Genomic DNA, 21,012 nt, shown 5'->3' on the forward strand with positions numbered 1-21,012 from the left:
CTCACATTTAGGAAGGAAGGTGGGTCAGACCAATGAGGAGGAAGAAGTTGAGTTTCCCAGGCCAGTGTTTCTATAGGCACTGGAATTGGAAATAAAAGCCGGTTGTGTTGCCCCTTTCCCACCTTTCTGGGTATAATTTATTCCTAAATTACACACTCCTAACCTGTGGACCACCTCTTCAAATGATGCCTTTCCATTGTTGCTCATTTTGGAATGCAGATTTCCTTCCCTAAAACTTTGTTCTAGACGTGACCTGCTCTGGTGCTTTGTGATCTTTCGGTTGCATTAAAAACACAGTGAGCATATACCGTGAGTGTTTTGAAAGTAACTGTTGTAAGTGTTGTAAGCCACTCATTACCATTTATGGCCATCAATTACCATACTCTTCTGAGACTGTTGTTGCCTAGAGAGGATGGAACTTGAAGGTTGAGCCTGTAGTGCTGCAGCTGCAACACTTGAGTTCTGAGTCCCTGCAAAGCTGACACCCACAGGTGTGGGAGACAGCTACCGGCAGAGCTAAGGAATAGCTGACCCTCGGTAGTCCTCATGCAGGGTTTTTATTTTTGTTGATGTTTTTGTTTTGCCAAAAAGTAATTCTCAGTTTGCAATACTGACAGACAAAGCATAGCGCTTTTTCTCTCTTCTTTTTTAGAAAGTGTGTATATTAATGTGAGTGTTTTCATTAGCCTGGGATGGAGTTGTTTTCTTTCACATCATCTCCAAAATTCTGTGTGACTAAGAAATGAAAATGAAGCTAGGAAACAATTGCTTTCAATTTGACACCCCCCAAATTTTATGCAGCATATGCTTTAACCATTGCTGGGTAAAATAAAATACACCTCTTTAAAATTCCATTTGTGTTTGTAGTGATTCCTGGTTAACCAGCAGGTTTGTCCATTTGCTTCACAGAGAACAAACTGGCCCGGTGTGTTGATGCTAGGCCAGTCCACACATTCCCAGGAAAGACTGGACCCAGCCTCATCAGACCCATATCTCTCCAATAGGAATTATTTTGGTTGGAATGCAAATGGAAGACCCAAAAGCTGAGGTCTTGAATTCCAACACAGGCAGTGTTTCTATAAGATGTAGTCTTTAATCTTTAGCTCCGAAGTGTTTGAATTCTTGAGTAGAGTTATTTTTAGCAAAGGGCTGACGGATATTTTGTCAACTAAAACCAGGTAAAGCTATTAGAAATCCTCAGCACAGACCAACTCATCTTTTAACCAGAGAAGCTCCTGAGTTTATCTAGAGTAGACCCAAGTGCTGTGCAGACAGTACTTGTTACTGATCACTTGTTGCCTAGCCCTGGAATTGCTGGGCTAGTTTAACAACCACCATGTAAAAATGAACTGTTGGAATAAGTGGGTCATGAATTTCTCTAATCTGGGTTTGAATCTTGGCCTGTCATTCAACACACAGTGTTGTTAAGTGTGTCTTCAGTGTCATGCTGAGTGCTGTGTGAAACTTAAAATAAGATAAAAATCCACAAGTCCAGTGGCTCTTTCCAACAAGCTTTTGGTTTTGTAGAGCAGACTAAGCAGACAGGGCGTAACTAGAGGGCAGTTCCATACGATGAAGAATGCTGTCTATATAGTGAGGGCTAAGGGAAGTCAGGGATAAGAAAGAGCCCTGAATGAGCTAGTCAGAGAGGGGCCTAGACAAGCGTGAGATGAGCTAGTCAAAGGGAGGCCGACATTTGGATTGCTCAAATTGGAAAAGGACCAGGGTTATGTCACCAGACAGTTGGGTGTCATAAAGCACTGGCACACCAGGCTGGAGGGTGGGGGAGATGGCAGTGGCAGCAAGGTGCATTGTTGGTAGAGAATTTAGAAACAATAGCCCAAAACTGTCTGCTTTCTCCTACCACCATTGTTAAGAATGACAAAGGTAAAATACTCCTCCCTGGCGGGAGGCTGTTCCCACCACAATGCTCCACACACAGCCTGCCTAGGCACACCAGTATCCCTGAGTGTCTGCTGACTTCCACAAGCATGCCTCCATTCTAGAGTAGCTACAGAAACATCGAGCCATGGTCCTTGTTCTGGGTGTACCACCCGGTTCAGGGAGTCAGACTAAAGGCATTCTAAGCTGAAGAGCCCACGCTTGCAGGTGGCCTCTGTTTGTCTAGCGTAGGATTTAACCTTCTTTTGAATTAATGGCCACATTTGCAAATTTGGGAGATGTCCTATGAAAATAAACCTTGCAATGGTGGATTTCTGGCTTCTGTTAAACACTAGGAAGATCATAGTCGCTGAGAACCACAGTGGGAGCCGTGAGTGACTATCCCTTTGCTGGAAGTGTAGCCCCAAGCCTTCCACAGTCCCCGCCCCCACATCAGCCCTCACCTTGGGCGCTTGCTCTCTCCCCTGCCACCACCACTGGTGCTCTCACATTTCTGTGCTTTCCCCTTGCCGAAGAGAGTACAAGCTCAGTCTCTTGGTTGGCTTGGGGCCTCCGGTTTCTCCTTTCACAAATAGCAGCAGCCCATTGCTGCCAGGCTAACCTTCTCAAAAACGCGGCTTTTAGGAAACCAGCCATAGCTCAGAAATCTGAAAGGTTTATGGCTGTTTTCTCACCAGAGTTTTACATCAAATTTTATTTCCCATTTCAGTTGCCCCTTGAACAACAGGTTTGAACTGCACAGGTCCACTTATATGCAGCTTTTTATCAATAAATACGGTATTGTAGGGGCGCCTGGGTGGCTCAGTGGGTTAAAGCCTCTGCCTTCGGCTCAGGTCATGATCTCAGGGTCCTGGGATCAAGCCCCATATCGGGCTCCTTGCTCAGTGGGGAGCCTGCTTCTCCCTCCCCACTGGTACTCCCCCAGCTTGGGCTTTCTCTCACTCTCTGTCAAACAAATAAAACCTTAAAAAATTATATAAAAAAAAAACGGTATTGTAAATGTGTTTTCTCTTCCTTATGATTTTCTTAATGATTTTTTTCTTTTCTCTAGCTTTATTAAAAGACTATAGCATATAATACATATGCAAAATGTGTGTTAACCAACTATGTTGGGGGCTGGGAGCAATCAAAATTTATATATGGGGGCACCTGGATGGTGCAGTCAGTTAAACATCTGACTTTTGCTGTTGATTCAAGTCGTGATCTCAGGGTTGTGAGGTCAAGCCCTGTGTGGGACTCCATGCTCAGTATGGAGTCTGCTTGAGATTCTCCCTCCATCTCTCTCTGCCCCTCCCACTCGTGCATTCTCTCTCTCTCTCTCTTTCTCAAATAAATCTTTAAAAACAAACAAACAAACAAAAGTTTTGTATGGCATTTTGACTGTATTGGGCAGGGGCAAGGGGGTTGGTGCCCATAATGCCTGTGTTCTTCAGGAGTCATCTGTACTATCCTTTCACCATCAACAGCAACCCCTATCTGGCCAAACTTGTCTTCTTGCTGGTCCCCACACCCCTCTTTCCTGGCATTTCCTGACACCGTGGTCTGTGCTGCTTGGAAGCCTGAAGTGTTATCTCCCCTCTGTCTAAATGCTACCTGGCAGAGGCATTCACCATTCCTGATTGTCTGCCCACTGATTGTGAGCTTCCCTTTACATCTCTAAAATTGGCTTACCACTGGTGGGCTTGTCTTCCCCTTCTGAAGAGCAGTGTTATTATGTGAATCTAGTGGATGCAAGATAAAGCCTTTCAGGAAAAATTAGGACCCAGATTTTGCCCAGAAAACGTATTCATAGGTACTTTAAGTGATATGGGCCAGGAGTCTAGAAGATTTTCTGCAGCAGAGCTCAGGAGTAAAGTTCCCAACCTAGGGTCTTGCCCACAGGGACTAAGAATCCAAACTCAAGAGTCTAAACAGGAGGTCAGAACTTGGCAAGGAGCTGGGGCACTGACAGTGTGACCCAGAGCCCAGAATAGGTCCCAGATACAGGGGGTCGTTTTTATTTCCTGCCCAGGGTAAAAGCCTGCATCAGAGTAGGGAGATAGTGGGGGAGGGTGGGGGACTATGCCTGCAGTTGTCTCTCACCCTCCCATACGACAGAGCACATCTCCTTTATCCCTGTGATGTCAGGCATAGGGCTATCAAATGGATCCAGTAACTTAACCAACTATGGAAGTAATTACAAATTAGTAATACTTTGCTAATTAACATATTGCTTCAGGAGTTGCTTCATTTGGGGGCGGGGGTGTAATATATCAAACATTCCCAACTGTGATCATCTCCTTTAAAGTAGAAGTACTATTTTGTTTTTGATTTCTCTCCCAATAGCTTTTTAGAAACATATTTCACCAAAATAGACATTTTTGAAAAAGAAGTTACTAGCCAATCTCTTTGGAGGCTAATTGTACCATGACAGACCTAACTAGAAACAGTAGCCAAATTATTAGACTTGGCTGGTCCCCAGTGTCCTGGAAGTAGATAATGAAGGCTCAGTCCCTCTTCCCACACCTTCCTGTTCTTACTAAGAATAAAGAAAATTTTATTTTAGTGGGATCCAAGTGGAGAAATAATAGTCATTTTTCTGCATTCAGAAATAGAGGACATAACCTATACTTCAGCCAGCAGTTTGCAATTTCTTAGCAGTGACAATTTAAGTAAATTTCACATGAGTTGTAGAGCTCTAACTTTGTTATGATTGACAATATAAAATTAGCCTTTTCCACTGTTAAGATTATCTAGCATTCCTATCAGTCAGATGCAATGTGGAATGAGATTGCACAGCTGTAGACTGAACAACGTTGAAGTCTTCAAAGGGTTAAAAGTTGCTTCCTCTGATGGATTTAAACCTGCTACATACACACAAACAAGTTTTTCAAACTGCCCCATTTTACATTTTTGTCAAGAGACAGTCTAGTTGCTGCATTTTTATGTCTAGATTATATTACAGATATATTTCAGTAAACCACAAGGAACCACCATAGATTCTAGAAGCAGGGGGTCTGTGCTTAAATAAACATCTCATGCAGCACCTGTTTTATTTTATAGGCTCTATAATCACAGTGACATTCTGGAAGAAGACCTTGAAACCTGCGGAGCAGCTGTCCTTCACCAGTTTCTGAGACCCTTATCTGTGGGTGACAGCAGTGAAAAGCAAGTCAGGTATTAATAGCTGCTGGGGTGCAATAGCCTTTCTGTTTGGAAACATCATCCAAGATGTTTCCAAATGTGAAGGGTTACAGAGTTGCAGACTCCGAGCTCACCCAGTGGTGACGGGGTAGATGCTTGTAGTCATCAGTTTAACCTTTTTACCAACTGTAAATCACAATACTCTTACTTCTTTGTAAATGTATCTGTTCCTGTTAATTGGATATATCTACTCAGTGTCTGCTCATAGCAGTGTTTTAAGGGCTTGCGGGGGTGCGGGGCAGGGAGTACAGGTAGCCTTTGTCTGGCATATTAGCATACTTTGAGAACAACCCAGGATATGATCCAGTATAACCACCATCTTGAGGGATGCATTCCTCAATGTCCAAGGTCATGCTAGTCACACAGGCCTCTAATTTGTAGGTGTGGTCACTGGACTAGCAACATCAACAAAACCTGGGATTTTATTAGAAACACGTGTTCTGGGGCACCTGGGTCACTCAGTCGGTAAAGAATTTGCCTTCAGCTCCTGAAGGGTCCTGGAACTGAGCCCCCCATCAGACTCCCTGCTCAGTGGGTAGCCCACTTCCACCTCCCCATCTGCCTGCTGCTCTGCCTACTTGTGTGCCCCCACAAATAAATGAAATTGTTAAATTTTTTTTTTTTTTTAAATAAAAGAAAGAAACGTGTTCTCAGGCCCCACCTCAGACCCCCTTAATCAGGAATCTGGAGATGGGGTTTGGCCATCTGGATTTTAATAAACCCTTAAGAGAACTCTGCTTCTTCAAGTTTGAGAGCCACCATTCCAAAGATATGCCTTAAATGGTCACAAATCTGGGATGAGAGGAAGTTAATTATTTGCAGGGTAGTTGGTGCATATGAACCATACATAATGCTTGTACATTTTTCCTAAGCCAATGAGAAATCCATCCCATACACTCTACCCACCTTTTAGGCAAGGTGGGTTTCTGTTCATGGCCTCAGAAGTTTTGTGACAGTGGGCTACTTACTGAGTTCATGAAATTACAAATATGTAATATGCGTGACGGTTTGTCCAGTACTGTCATCTGGTAGGTACCTAATTCATGTGGCATAAATGTTGCCAGTATTCTAATTTTGATTTGTATTTTGGGGATTGACTGTATTTCCTCTTATAAAAATATGTCCTACCATTTACTAGTAGAAAACAGATTATTGCTCAGGCCTTGTCAGCAGATGGGTGTCTGTGAAAGCCCATCTGCAAGGACCTGGTGTGACTGAGAGCACAGGGCGGGCTCTTGGGGTCTGGTTATCTTAGCTCCAACATATTTTTCTCTACCTTAATGTGCCATGTTCACTGTTTTTTGTTCACTACTTTCTTTAGAGTAGAATTCAGCCTAAGTGTAGTATTTATTGGATCCCATTAAGGCATGAGAAGTCAGGGTAATAGTCTCTAAAAGGGCCTTATTGCAAAACAAGCAAACAAACAAACAAACTTGACCAATTGAATGATTCCATTTCACAGACCACAGTGAGCTTCCTAAGTCCTGAGTGCGTTTCCTTTACCCTCTGCATCTCCACTAGTGATCCCCAAACTATGGGAAATGTTGGAAATGATCTTCCTAGTCAGTAGCTTTTCAACCTAAAGTAGTAAAGGCAAAATAATCCTCCTCCATGTATTTATCATGTGAAATGAAAGAGCAGTCTTAAAATACTCCTTTACAAGGTGGTGGAAGAAGCTGCCTGGAAGGAGTCTTTCTGTGCTCTATGGGTTGTTCAGTGCTTGTGTGTCGTGAGGCTTTTGACTGGGCCCCTATTTCTTTCTCACTGCCTTTTATATCTGTTGATATACTGTTCAGCATAAACCACAGTTGTGGCATGTGGCATAGGAAGCATATATGCATTTATAATTCTGTGTGCAAACTGACTTGTAGACTAAATGATTCATTGTTTGACTCTCTTAACCTCGGCTGCCAAACTGTGATTGTGGGTGAGAAGATATAATATCTACATCTACTAGACTAACGTTTGTTATAGTTTCTCAACATGCATAATAGAGCATTGATTTCCATTATGAAAGGTTGCATTTTACGTGACTATTGATCTACAGTTGTGTATAAATCAGCCTTCCCTAAGAATCATCCTTCTTTATGACGAACACAAATTTTAAAATTAATATCTGGAGCCTTCAAGACTGTTTGGTTACCACAATCATTTTTTAAAGCCAGATAAAGAAGTCAGGAATGGTTACTAATGTCAGTGTTATGTTCTGTTACAATTAGAATTGTCGCATGTACTGTGGGAATAGTGTGTAACGCACACTGATTGTCACTGTTTTGCTGTCTAGCCTTGGAAAAAGTGCCAAGTTTTATAGGACCTGTGAGAGACAAGTAGGTTTTTAAATACACGTTCTTTCTAACAGTTTTAACCATGACATCAGGCTCCCCACTGTACTCCTTGCTCTAACGACTCCCCTACATCTCTCAACACCCAATAGTTATTGCTGGATGCGCCCCTAAGTGAAATACTCCTGCTTTCTTGGTGATCTCCCCTGGATCAAACTAGTCAATTTGATAAACCATCCCAGAGACGCAGATTTGGAAAGAATGATCTGCTTTTGTTCCTTGATTGCTAATGATTCTGATGTCACAGAAGTCTAAGCCAGGCAGAGTGGGACGCCTCTAGCAAGTTAGGAACTCCTTAAAGCCTGTTGAATACAGCCATGTTTGGTGTGGCTGAAGTCCTGCTTGTGCCCCTGACCAAACCATGGCAATCGACCTCTTTAATCTCATCTGTAGACTAGGACACCTGCCCCATGGCCTATGCTAAAATGTAATGTGAAGACTTCCAAATTCCTGCCCATAAAGTGAAGCATCAAGAAAAGATGAAGAACATAAAAGAAAAAAGAACAAGACCATTACTATCATCATTATTGATTTTTGTTATATCAAGGATTAAGTGTTCAAAGACCTTCATTTGAAAGAAAGGCTTTTTATTATGTAGAGGACTAAGTCACTATTTTAAATAATTATGAACTACTAAAATATGATTCGTGTCATTTGGGGTACTTGATAAAAAATTTTGTTCATCAATACCTTTGGGAAAACATTTTTTTTTTAAGATTTTATTTATTTATTTGACAGAAATCACAAGCAGGCAGAGAGGCAGGCAGAGAAAGAGAGAGAGTAGGAAGCAGGCTCCCTGCTGAGCAGAGAGCCCGATGTGGGGCTTGATCCCAGGACCCCGAGATCATGACCTGAGCTGAAGGCAGAGGCTTTATTTAACCCACTGAGCCACCTAGGCACCTGGGAAAACATATTTTAAGATAAAAATGATCACTTAGTAAGTAGTTTTATCTTATATGATGAGCCATCATGCAATTAATTAATTGTCTCTCTTAGTGGCTACTCTCAAATATAGTTTCCCAATTTTGCTCTCAAACTCACACTGAAAAACTGAGTCAGCTTTATATTGTTTGGATTATAGCATATAAAAACATCTTTATTTTATTCTGACTGTGTTCAGAATAAAAATCAAGATGTTTATTAATTTACCTGCATTTAAAACTTTGATCAATTACCAATCTGCTATAAATCAGTTGTGGTTAGGAAGCATAGGTGCATTTGTGTTAATTGCAGTTTTCTGACTGGAAGCCATTCTAAATATATGAAATTAATTATAGATTCAAGGTTCTTCCTTTGTTGTATTTTTAACTAGAGGAGTATATCATTTAACTGACACCAAACTTTGTTTTCTCTCTGTGGCACCGACATTACAAATCTCCAACAAAAGTGCATAAAAGAAAAAAAAAATGTTTAAGGCCTTTGTACCACTTTGCAAATTTTCTGATTTGGTGTATTTATGTAGAACCACAGACAACACTTCATGCAAAAACAGCCATGGCTCTTGCATTCCTTGCCCAATTGATCCTGAAATAAATCTGCAGAAAAGCCCGTTTTTGTGCCTTAAGTCTTGGCTTAGCTGTTCCAAAGTCACAGATTCTAGATGTTGTAACTCCTTCAGTAGTTCATTTGCTGTTTGGCCTCATGAAAGTTGATTAGTGGTTTTGTCCTTTTGTGAAGTTTGTACAGTAATTGTGGGAAACATTAGCTAGTTCTTCATCCCAGGACCCGAAGGATGGTTATAATTGGTGGGGTTATTAGTAGCCAGAGTCTTGCCTTGGCTTTGCCTCTGCAGAAATCATGTGTGTCAATCACCTAAGAGACTGGTCTCTGATTGTTCAATCCTTCCCAACTAATTTAATTAATGTAATTCATCCGAATTCAACTTATTTTCAGGTTTAATTCAACCTAACTAAACATGCTGTCAGACCAGAAACACAGTTGATTTACGCATTATAAGAAATGGAACAGCGGAATAGACTAGAATTTGCTCATGTCCTGTGAGTACATTTTCCCAGTAGGGAAATCTATTGTGAAACCAAATGCAGATGGATGTTCCTTCATTTGTATAGAATCAGAACAAAGGAACTGGGTGGCATTATGACTTCAGTGAAGTCTGGAAGAAGTGAAGAAATTCAAATTGCTGAAGGGGCTTTCTGCCAAACCAGCCAGAAACTTTGGAATCATCTTGGGAAGTTTTTAAAGAAGTTCACAGATCCCCATGACACATCCTACTTTAAGCATGTCTTGGTTAAGTCAAGCAAAGATGATAACAATTAAGATTCATTAAAGAAAGGTCTCAATTGTACATAGACTTACTTCCCCCCCCCCAAACATTTTATTATGAAAATTTCCAAACATAAAGAAAAATAAAGGAAACTGTACAGTGAGCCCTATATCCACCCCTCAGATCTACTATTGACATGTTATTACACACCTGTATCTGTCTGTCTTTCCATCCTTCCATCCATCTCTCAATCTCAATCTCTTATTTTTATGCATTTACAAATAGTTACAGGCACTAATACACTGGGTTGTTTTTTTTTTTTTTTAACTTTCTACTTTGAAATTTTAAAAAATTCACAAGAGCAAATATAACAACATAATGAAATCCCATGTATTTATAACTGTGTTCTACCAATTGTCAACATTTTTTTAGTCTTTTTCCTCCCCTGCACTTTTTTCTTGAGTTATTTAAAACAGAAAACATATTTCCTTTATAAATACAAATACCTTTCTAACAGATAAGCATTTAATACATTACTGTGTAACAAGATTCCTTATCTAATACCTATTCTTTGCCAATTGGCCTTGATTGTCTCAAAGTCTTTTATATTTGATTTGTTTGGAAAAGGATCCACATGATGCTACCCATGAACTGATGGTTCAATCCAGATACAAGATGACAAGACAACGTCTTTGGTGGTGGTCCCTCTGTTACACATCCGCAGGCAGCATGGGATGGCTGGGTTCAAGTGTTGGCACACTGATGCCTTTACTAGGACATTTACCACTATGCAGTTTTCACAAAATTATCATTTCTTGGATGCATTCATTAATTTGGACTTACAGAATGGTGACTAATTTATTCATTTGTTGTACATTTATTAGTTGGAAGAATTTTGCCCATCAACCTCTTGGTAATCCTGAAATGCATTTTTTTTACTTAAAGGGTGGAACAAATGATTCTGTCCCTTTACTTACCAATTTTCAGAATAAGTTGTTGCCCTAGCAACCTCCAAAGGTTTGTTGGTTGGTTGGTTTATATTATTAATTGTGGTAAAAACACACACAGCAAGAAAACAAAACAAAACAAAACACACACACACAGCAAAAGTTACCATCTTAACCATTTTCTTAAAGATATCATTTATTTGTTTGAGAGCAAGAGAGAGAGAGAATGAGAGGGAGAGAGAGCATGAGTGGGGGGAGGGATGGAAGGAGAAGCAGACCCCTTGCTGAGCAGGGATCCCAATGCAGGGCTTGATCCCAGGACCCTGGACTGTGACCTGAGCTGAAGGCAGATGCTTAACTGACTGAGCCACTCAGGTGCTCCCCATCTTAACCAATTTCAAGTATTCAGTAGCACTGAGGACATTCACATTGTTGGGCACCAGATCCCCAGTACTTTTTCATCTTAAAAAACTGAAACTCTATACCCATTAAACAGCTCTCCATTTCTCCCTCCCTCCAAGCCCCTGGCAAGCACCATTCTGCTCTTTCCATGAATTTGACCATTTTAGGTACCTTATGTAAATCGAATCCTCCAGTATTTGCCTTTTTGTGACTAGCTTATTTACTTTAGCATAATGTCCTTAAGATTTATGCATATTGCCACACGTGATAAGACTTGCTTCCTTTTTTAAGGCTAAATCCAAAGGTTCTTATTCTTTTCAAAGCTTCCTTACTTTGTTGGTTATTTTTTTTAAATGAACTCATGATTTTCGTATATCTGCTGCAATGTCCATTGCAGTCATTGTTCTTTTTGGCGTTCACATTGTCTCATCTGGGGCCAGTGGGATCCCCTTCACAGTAGCCTGTGAGGCCTTTAGACATGACTCAGTAGTCTCTGAGAGCTTCCTCTGTGATGCCAAGGTATTCCAGGCTCATCTTGTCCATCTCCTACCCCAGAGGTGTACTAAATGCCATGGTCTAGGCATATAATTTAGGCTCACTTTTAACTCTTTCCTAATATTATCTTAATGCTTTTTAATTACAAGTAGGCCATAGTAAGAGTATAACAAGAATAAACTGTTGTTGAGCATAAAATGTAATCGGTTTTTTTAACCACATGTGAGAGGAGCTTGACCATCTATGCCGTGATTTGAAACCATGGCTATATACTAGAACCACTCTGTCTGTGAGCCTTAAAAAAGTCCTAAAAGCCAGACCACACCCCAGTCCAATAGATCCTTTAGGGGTGGCACCAGACACTTAGATTTTGCAAAGCCCCCCAGGTAGTTCCTCTATGCAATCAAAGTTGGGAATGCTCATTTAGCAGTGAACTCATAACCAAAGTAAATGGGGAAAAAAAAAAAAGATACCTGACCCTGGAAATTATCTTAGTCCTGAATATACTAGGTTCCAGACTTTTCTGGATAAACTGTCTTTTGCTGACTTGACTGTGGCACCTCTAAAAATGAAGGACTCTCCTAGGTAATACAGTTCGGCCAATCTTTAATGTGTCTCCCCTTTCTGTTTTATAGATCTGAACAAGCAGCAGCAGCAGCCTTATTGAGGGCACACTTGGGTCAGCGTGTTGCCACCTTGCAAGAACATGATAATTCTATCAGAGAAGAGGCAGCTAAGCCATCTGAAGTTTTCCCAGTCAAAAATATGGACCATATGACAAGAGTCAGTAATATTTACTGTTTTAAAAAATAAGTTTAAAGTTTATGCAAAGGATTATTTGTAGAAATAGTCACATTCTTGACAATGGTTAAAATATTTTTTAAAAATATTCCATAATAAGTGAGTTTTTGTGGTTGGTTTGCTTGCACGTTAGGCCTTTTGCGCAGAGTTTTGTGTAGGAATCTCAACTTCCTCCATACAGTTAATTCAGATCCTGGAGGTGACCTAATTAGACACAACAAGCACAACATTTTTCGAAGAACTTAGAAGCATTTTATAGCATTCTGGTTTTCTTTCTCCACTCCATACTTTAAAAATACTGAACAGTCATAAATGTTAATTCAGCAAATACATATTGATCCATCTCTGTACACAGGTACCAGACCAGATCCATTGGAGAGAAAGAAATAAGTAAAAATGTGGCATCTCCTTCTGGGGAATGGCATATTGGGATGTGTGCAATAAGAGAATAGCAAAGGCTATGGGCCTTCAGAAAAAGGAGCCAAGCCATCCAGAGATCCAATGAGGGCAGACTTTACAGCAGAGGGAGTAGAGAGGTATGAGATGACCCTTAAAAGAGAGACAGAATTTTAATAAACTGAGTGCAGGTGGGTGTATCAGGAAGGTGATGGCAGGGGCAACAGGGAAGTGCTGTTGAGAGCCAAAGAACAGACCCAGGAAGTAGAACCGAGCTCTGGTCCTTCTGGCTGGAGGGCAGGCTCCAGGCTGGGGTGGTGGGCGAGAAGGTCCTGGGTGGTCATGGGCCCTGTGTGCAGCATCCATCCAGCACAAGTGGGGAGTTTGTTTTGGTTTAGCAGACCCGGAAAGCCCTAAGAGTTTTTTAAGCAAGGAATCGCCTGAGGGAGAGTGTGAAGATGCTGAACAGATGGAGTAGATCCCCAAGGAAAGCAAGAGAGAACCCAGAAGCCCAGGTCTAGAGCATGCCCAGTGTAGTCTTCATGATTCTCTAGAAGGCCATCTATTCAGAGAGATGGCACTTCTTCTAAGTTTAATGTCTTGTCACTGTGTCTTGTTTCAAAGTGTGTTTTCTCATCTTCAATGTAGGGTCTTCTGGCTTTGATCTTTTCTTAAGTTCGTATTTGTATCATGTTCAGGGTTCAAGGATTTGACACATGCCCCCTCCTGGAGGCAAGCCTTGCCACCTCAGCACTGAAGTCACACACCGCTGTCACTGTGCAGTTGAGTCTCTGCCATCACTCCCTTCCCCTTTCAGAGCACTTTCAGTCCTTCAAGCCCCCCGTTCCTTGCCTCTATCTTAACTAAAGTAAAAAGAGAGGAGAAGGATTTTTTTAAGGATTTCAAACATACACACATAGAATGATGTAATGAACCTAATAGTCCCATGCCTGTCCAAGTGCATGTGTGTTGTTACCATTGCACCAGATTTGTTTCAAACCTCACCGTCTGCTTCCTTCTTCCTACCAAACCTGCCATCACCTTATGCCTCCACTCCCTCCTCCTACTTGCTTCCTTCTGAAGTCACTATTGCAGTTACAGATACAGCTCCATGTTTCTCTCATGGATCCCATTTCCCTTTTCACAGATAATCTTGGATGTATCCCCCTGCACACATTTGCATTTTGCTGCATTTTGTGTGATTCGGTAAATAAAGAACGATATTCTTTAAGAAAAACAGAACCTGTGTTTCTTAGGTCCATTCCATACTTGTTGATAAATGTGGTTCTTAAGAAGAATTTTGTTCTCAGGTTTTGTTGTCCATTTTATTCAGTACTATTTTATAACAACATTATTTCCCATTCATTCCATTCACTGCAAGGACTTCACATTTCACCCACATCAAGGGTGACAGAAGTATTGGTATACTTCCCTTCCCTATGTAATCATCTTGTTATTTAAGTTGTTGATAGTAGAACACATATTCCAAGTTCCAGACTACCAGTTCACTCATAATTTTTCAAATAATGACTCCAGTATTAATGGGAAGGGAGCTGCTTGATTAAAAACTTAGAAACCAAATGATATTCTGCCTCCCCAGTACGCTTTTTGTTCCTTTTTAAATCATTGTTATCTCATCTTTGTGACAATCATAAAAGCTACCAACAAATTAATGATGAAATCTGCCCTTAAAAGTAGAAGTAAGTGAGAAGTTTCTGTTAGTTTGGGACTGAAGAAATGCAAAGCCCTAAAGAGCCGTGTTACCAAAATGACATGAGCAAGACAAGCCTTGTGAACTTTACAACAAAATGCTTTTGTGAATTCTAGGACTGCTTTGTTTTACACAGTCATCCTGTCACAATGAGCAAAATTTGAAGTGTCTTTGAGTTGTTTCTCTGCATTGAAACAATATACATATTTAGTATACGGGTTAAATATTTTTCCATAGATAAAAATCACAAAACTAAGAGATTTTCAAAATTTAAGAAAGCTCTACTAGAAATTACTTGGTGAAGAATCTAATGAAGCTCAGAAATATTTACTTTGATCTCTTGGGTAAATGGCTAATTAAACAGCCACATGTAAATGATGTTTACCTGTGGGTCCCTTTGCTGTCAGCTGGAGTCAATCCTGTCTCTTGAGTAAATACATCATTAAAGCCGCGGAAACTCAGACTATGTCCCCTCGAGACCAGATAAGATCCACAGCACCTGCATAACCTATTAGGTAATTACATAATTGAGCTGCATGCTTTTAAATCAGAAAAATTTGTAATTACTTTATGTGGAAAAAAGAGTGAGTTGGGTGCTTCATTAAAACACTAAGTGCCTTAATACTCCTTTTTTCCTACGTGATGCCTCTTTCTGCTGGGAGAACTCCTCCAGGCAAAGCAGAGTGGCTTGCTGGTGTCACCCGCAGAGCAGGTCAGTCATGTCCCCCACCACACATGCACCGCCAGAGAGACATGTGACTGGTCACAGACATCCCTTCACCTCTCCCTAAATGATGGACAGGATTTTTTATCTTATCTCTTGAATACATGTTTGCTGGCTCATATGAATACTTTCCTGTTTCTTTTAATTGCTACATAGATAAAAACCCCCTTTCCCATAACCTTTCCTCTTCCCCTCCTATAACTTAGATATAACCTAAGAGCATTTTGCTTTAACTTGTGAAAAATTACTTCCGGTGTGCAAGATGAGTGTCCTTAAGGAAGATCAATTAAATCTGTGTATTAGGAGAAAATGTCACCTGATGTTTTTTTAATTTTCTTGTTTTTTTTTTAATCTGCATTAATAGCACTGATTTATGTATAGAAGAGAATTTAATTTTACTAAATGCTTTCACATTTACCTTCTCTTTATATTTGTAGCACCCATCACAGAAACCGGCCTCTTTTATGGGTAGCATACGTTTAAAAAAAAAAAAAAACTAGCAGAAAAAAAAAAACCCTCCAAATTTGGAATATTGAGATAAGCAAAAAGAATAAAAGATAATTTTCCATTGGAATTGCAGTATGTGGTTTTTAATATTTAATATATTGACAAACATGGTTGGTACAAAGCTGCTTTTTTTCCCACTTGTCACAAGTAGAGTTCTTTCATATCATCCCGTGTTCTTCTACATCATTTCAAATGGCTGTACAGAGATCCCCGTATGGATACTCCAATCTCTTTTGTTTTTAATTGTTCCTCTAGTAAAAAATATTTCAAAGAACATCTGGGCCATTCAATTTTTACAGCTGTCCACACTTTTCCCTTAGGATGAATTTCTAAATGTGGAATTGTGAGGTCAGAAGGTACGTGCATCTCTCACACTGTAGATATGCACCAGTATGTCTCACTCTGGAAGGGTCATCAGTTACAAGGAATGAATGGAAATGTGATTTCCCTGAGCTTTTTATGAAACTGGATACTATTGACTTTTTTTTTTTTTTTTTTTTGAGCAAGATTGAGAAGTACAAATGACATCCAATTTTTTTTGTTCATTTGACCTTTATATTACAATTGAGGTCAAATTTTCCCCTACCTATTTGTTAGTCATTTGTATTTCTTCTTTAATAATTTGCAGGTTCATGTTCTTTGCTCATCTTTCTATTAGATTAGTAATTTTTTTCTTATTGACTTGTAAGAACTTTTTTTTCCTTATAAATTGGTGCAATTTGTTGCAATATTTTGAACAGTTTGATTTCCTCCTTTCACTTATTTTAATGGTGTTTAGGACATAATGTCTTTTCCAGTAATACACTCATCTATCTATCTATGCATGTGAATATCACACTTGATTGTTTCTGGATATAAATTAAGAGATGACTCTTGGGGTTCTAGACCTAGCAGGATCCATACTGAAACTGAACTTTGAGGAAAATTCTAGCACATTGAACCAATAACTCTAGGTGTCCTGCTGAGTATAATTCACGGGATGATTTATCTTTTATGAGATCTGAAATGTGGGGGCGCCTGTGGGTGGCTCCTTCATTAAGCAGCTGCCTTCAACTCAGGTCATGATCCCAGGGTCCTGGGATCTGAGCACTGCATAGGGCTCCCTGCTCTGCGGAGAGCCTGCTTCTCCCTCTCCCACTCACCCTGCTTGTGTTCCCTCTCTCGCTGTCTCTCTCTCTCTCTTTGTCAAATAAATAAAAAATCTTTTTAAAAAATAAAAATAAAAAGTAAGATCTGAAATGTAGAGATATCACCACCAGTCATTCTGCGAACAGTGTGTGCCTTGGCATTGAATTTCCCTTTTGCCTGGCTCTGGGGAAGGCAGAAAAGTGAGAGACTAGCTTATTGATATTGACTTAAGCATCAGACTTAAACAGTGACAGTCTCCATCGCCCTCCTGGGCTCAAAATATATGCAATCAAAGAGAGCCTTTATTAGCTAACAGATAAGTTGACACCCAAGCATAGTCCATTCATAGGCACCATCAGGAAGCCGGTAGGAAAAGTTGTTGTCTGGTGGCATTTTTCACATAGAGAGCTCCGATTTGCAGAGCCCATTCAGTCCCAGCATGAGCTGTGTAAAGCAGCTTGTTCACTCTTCTCTGGGCTTTTGTTCCTGTGCAGGTGTGGGTTAGTGTTGTAGCCTGTAGTTAGTGTTGTAGCTCCTTCAAGTTGGGGGCTTCTTTAAAAATACGCCTTTCTAAAAGGTCTGCAAACAATACAGCTTGAGAATGTATTACAGATGTTTCTCCCAACTCTACCAAACTTGTTTTTGACTCAAAACCTTCTGACTATTCCTTATCTGAGGCTGGTTTTTCTTACTGTGCTGCTTATCATTATTCCCTGCTTGTTGGGGACTTATATTGTGGATTCCTTTACGGATGACCCACTGGGCACCTCTGCAGTTCTCTGTTGACTCCATGGTCCACTAAAGCCAAGCCAGCCATTCTCCTATAGTTATTTGACCTTCTATCAAAATCCTTATAGGTAGACAAAACTCATCTTTGAGAAATTATCTATAGAATTATCTTAGAAGATGAGTCCTTTTATAAAATGTCTCTATCAAAAAAGTAAGAGAAGTCCTAGAGGAAGGAGTATTGAGGAGTGAAGATCATTTATCTTCATTTGTGAAATACACAAAATAAATAAAGACCTGCAGTACGCCCACCGCTCTACTTACCTCACCCTAGTCAAAACAAAAAAGAAAAGAGGGCTCAGTGTAGAACTGTCCGCAGGGCTCATATGGGTATTAAGCATAGAAAGACTTATTATTAGAAAGACATTCAATATTAATATAGCATTTTATTTTGAGGACCAGTTGGAACCCAGCTACAGCAAAAGAAGGTCTCCTATGAAAAGGGATGCACAAAGCTTTGAGATAAATTGTGTGTCATCATTGAGGGCCTAATAAGTAATCTGAGTCACTGGCAACCCCAGTTTCTGTTGTCTGCAAATTCTACAGCACAAAGTGCAGGAAGTTGCAACAGTCCTTGAATAATTTTATTCTTGAGATATATGTGAAGACAGGCTATTATGAAGTCATGCCAAGAAATTATTAGTTACAGCTATTGTGTAAGGTAAGATATGGAAGAAATACATCTTTGAGGGATATTCAGATGTTTGGAGTATTTTACTATCAGAAGAAGAAAGCTACAGCTTTCTTTCCTTTTTTTTTTTTTTCTTCAAGATTTTTATTTATTTAGTTCAACACAGAGAGATCACAAGTAGGCAGAGAGGCAGGCAAAGCAGGCTCCCTGCTGAGCAGAGAGCCCAATGTGGGGCTCAATCCCAGGACCCTGAGACCATGACCTGGGCCAAAGGCAGAGGCTTAACTCACTGAGCCACCCAGGTGCCCCAAAACTACAGCTGTCAATATAGACTCTGGGCCAATTCTCTTTGTTCATATTCTTCTACTTTTTTTTTTTTTTTTTAGATATTTATTTATTTGACAGAGATCACAAGTAGGCAGAGAGGCAGGCAGGGGGTGGGGGAAGCAGGCTCTCTGCTAAGCAGAGAGCCCAATGCGCGGCTTGATCCCAGGACCCCAAGATCATGACCTGAGCCAAAAGCAGAAGCTTAACCCACTGAGCCACTCAGGCACCCCTTTCTGTTCACATTCTGAAATGCTCTTCACATAGCCAGGATTATTGGGCACAGAGAATTGGAGCTTAACTCTCTGTGGGAACAGACTAGATCAGAATGGGCGGAGATCTAGAAATGAGACATGCCAGGCTGGTCCAGAGACCATACTGACAATTGAAAGATGGCAGTTCAAGGACGTGGTCCTCCTACTCTTCATACCTCTCTTCCTGGACAGATTCTGAAGCAGATGCAGTGCAGTGGTCCATGTGGGCAGCTGGGATTGGGGCATTGTGGCAGCCAGTGACGGGAACCAGCCCTAGCCCAGGCTTCAGAGGCAGGACTTTATACCCGAATCCTAGTCTACAGGGATGCTGTGCAGATCACCCCAGGACAGAGTTACCACCATTGGAGTAAGATTCAGGACTAATTTCAACAAATGGAGGAAAGCACCTGGTTATTAGAAGTGGACCACAGACAGGTCTTGGCTGCAAGTATAACTTGATGCCACGTCCCTTGACCAAGGAGGCTAGAACTCCTTTATTCCCCTCCAGTCAGCTGCTGCAGCCCCTAGAATGGGTGCAAATTCAAGAGGCCAGCTAGTCCTAGGGAGGGTAAGAGCCTTGCAGGGATGTCAAGGCCCATGGCAGTGACCTCAAAGTATGTTCCAGGCAAACTCGACAAGGCTAGATCTTCCATATTCTGCCTCAGTGATTCTCCCTGTCAAGGCATCTTCACCTTCTTTCATATTAATCACAAGGAAAGATTATTGTCTTCCCTCTTCTTCCCCAGATAATTACGGTGTTACACTGCTTTGTGCTTAGACTAAAGATAGGACCTGTAATGTTCTGTCCGGACCCACTCTTCATATTAACTTGTAGAGTCTCATGTTCGTTTCCCATGGATTGGGTTGGACACTGCCCTGTCGTCAGATACCAGTGATAGGTCAGCACCACCATCTAGGTTTTCTCTGTGAAAAGCCTGGGCAAATCACCACTTACAAGTAGGAACTGAGAGAGAAACCTACACTCTAGAAGGAGGCGATGTCTTCATTGGTTACCTCTTGTTACCAGTGTATTCGTATTTCTCAGGAGGAGAGTACTGACCTGGAAATGAATAGACAAGAGTATTAACTTGTCCTGTTAATTGCCATTTGTTCTCTACCTCTCAAGTTGGCTGTGATGAAATCTGTGCTCACCTGCCTGCCCACGAGACACGAGGTGATATGGGTAACACAGTTCAGGGCCCTTTGAAAACAGATAGGCAGTGTGGCAGGCCAGTTTCCTGAGCTCCCAGCAGACTGAGGGGCAAAGTGCAGAGTTTCTTTATCCTTAATTAAAGATGGTGATTTAGAATAAGGTTAGTTCTCTTTTTGCTTTCATGTATCCTCCTCAGCCATGAAGTTTTTCTGCAGTCTTCCCATTTGGGGAAGTTCAGGGTCAATCCTAGAAAGATGGGGATACCTCAAGGTCACATTCTTCCAGATCTCTTTCTCATTCCAAATCAACCATCTTCCGTGCCTGAAAAACAGATTCATGCAGTGAAAGATAAATCTTGGATAAACCAGCCCAGATTAATGGAGGTGGTCACATCTCATATATATACTTTACGAGTCAAAGAACACTTCTGCATTCCATAAGTCCTCAAAGAAGGTATTACAAGTGCAAGTGTTGTAAAGAAATTATGCTGGAAAATAATCAGATGTTGTCTCATCTTGAAGATATTTTAATTTCAGTTAAATGTCAGGAAGCAAATTAAACCCCAAGTAAAGCTTAACCTAACATTACTTTTGAAGGCTGGGTTTTTGAGACCAAGGGTAATGTGGTTAGAGTTTGTTTTTATTTCTTTGTGCTTTCTTTTAAACACTCTAGGCAACAGCATTATTGAAAAAAGCCCTTACAGAAGAGTGTGACGATAGGTCAGCTATTCACAGTAATGAATCATCTTGCAGCTTGCCATCTATTCTGAATGACAATAGTGGAATAAAGGAAGCCAAACCCGCTCAGTGGCTCAACAGTGTTCGTACAAAGGAACAAGGTAACTATTGCTATAAATTCTGTCCACAGAAAACATGCATTCAGAGTCAACCCAACACCCTCTTTCTCAGGGTATTGCCTATAAAATTAAGCTGACTAGAGAATACTTTTGATTTTAATATGCATGATATGTTCTTTGTTTTATACCACCTCTTAGGAAAAATATTTGTTTTCATTTAGTCTAACAGGAATGGAAGACCTCACCATAGGTCTGCAGTTCTGCTGAATATCCAATAAGGTTTTTTTTTTTTTTGAGATTTTATTT

General features: G+C 40.6%; 1 protein-coding gene across 2 annotated transcripts in view; it reads left to right on the forward strand.

Moving 5' to 3' along the window:
* Positions 1–21,012, forward strand: part of LOC111141496 (kizuna centrosomal protein) — a 117,804-nt gene that overhangs the window by 65,393 nt on the left and 31,399 nt on the right. Inside the window, exons 6-8 of one of the 2 annotated variants that reach the window (XM_022494099.1) lie at positions 4,945–5,058; positions 12,131–12,278; positions 20,583–20,748. In XM_022494099.1, coding sequence (XP_022349807.1) covers positions 4,945–5,058; positions 12,131–12,278; positions 20,583–20,748 — 428 coding nt within the window. The remainder of the gene's footprint in view (positions 1–4,944; positions 5,059–12,130; positions 12,279–20,582; positions 20,749–21,012) is intronic. The other variant, XM_022494100.1, reaches the window with a different exon arrangement.

Source organism: Enhydra lutris, unplaced genomic scaffold, assembly GCF_002288905.1.
Source record: "Enhydra lutris kenyoni isolate GAN:26980312 unplaced genomic scaffold, ASM228890v2 scaffoldscaffold6, whole genome shotgun sequence".
Taxonomy (NCBI): domain Eukaryota; kingdom Metazoa; phylum Chordata; class Mammalia; order Carnivora; family Mustelidae; genus Enhydra; species Enhydra lutris.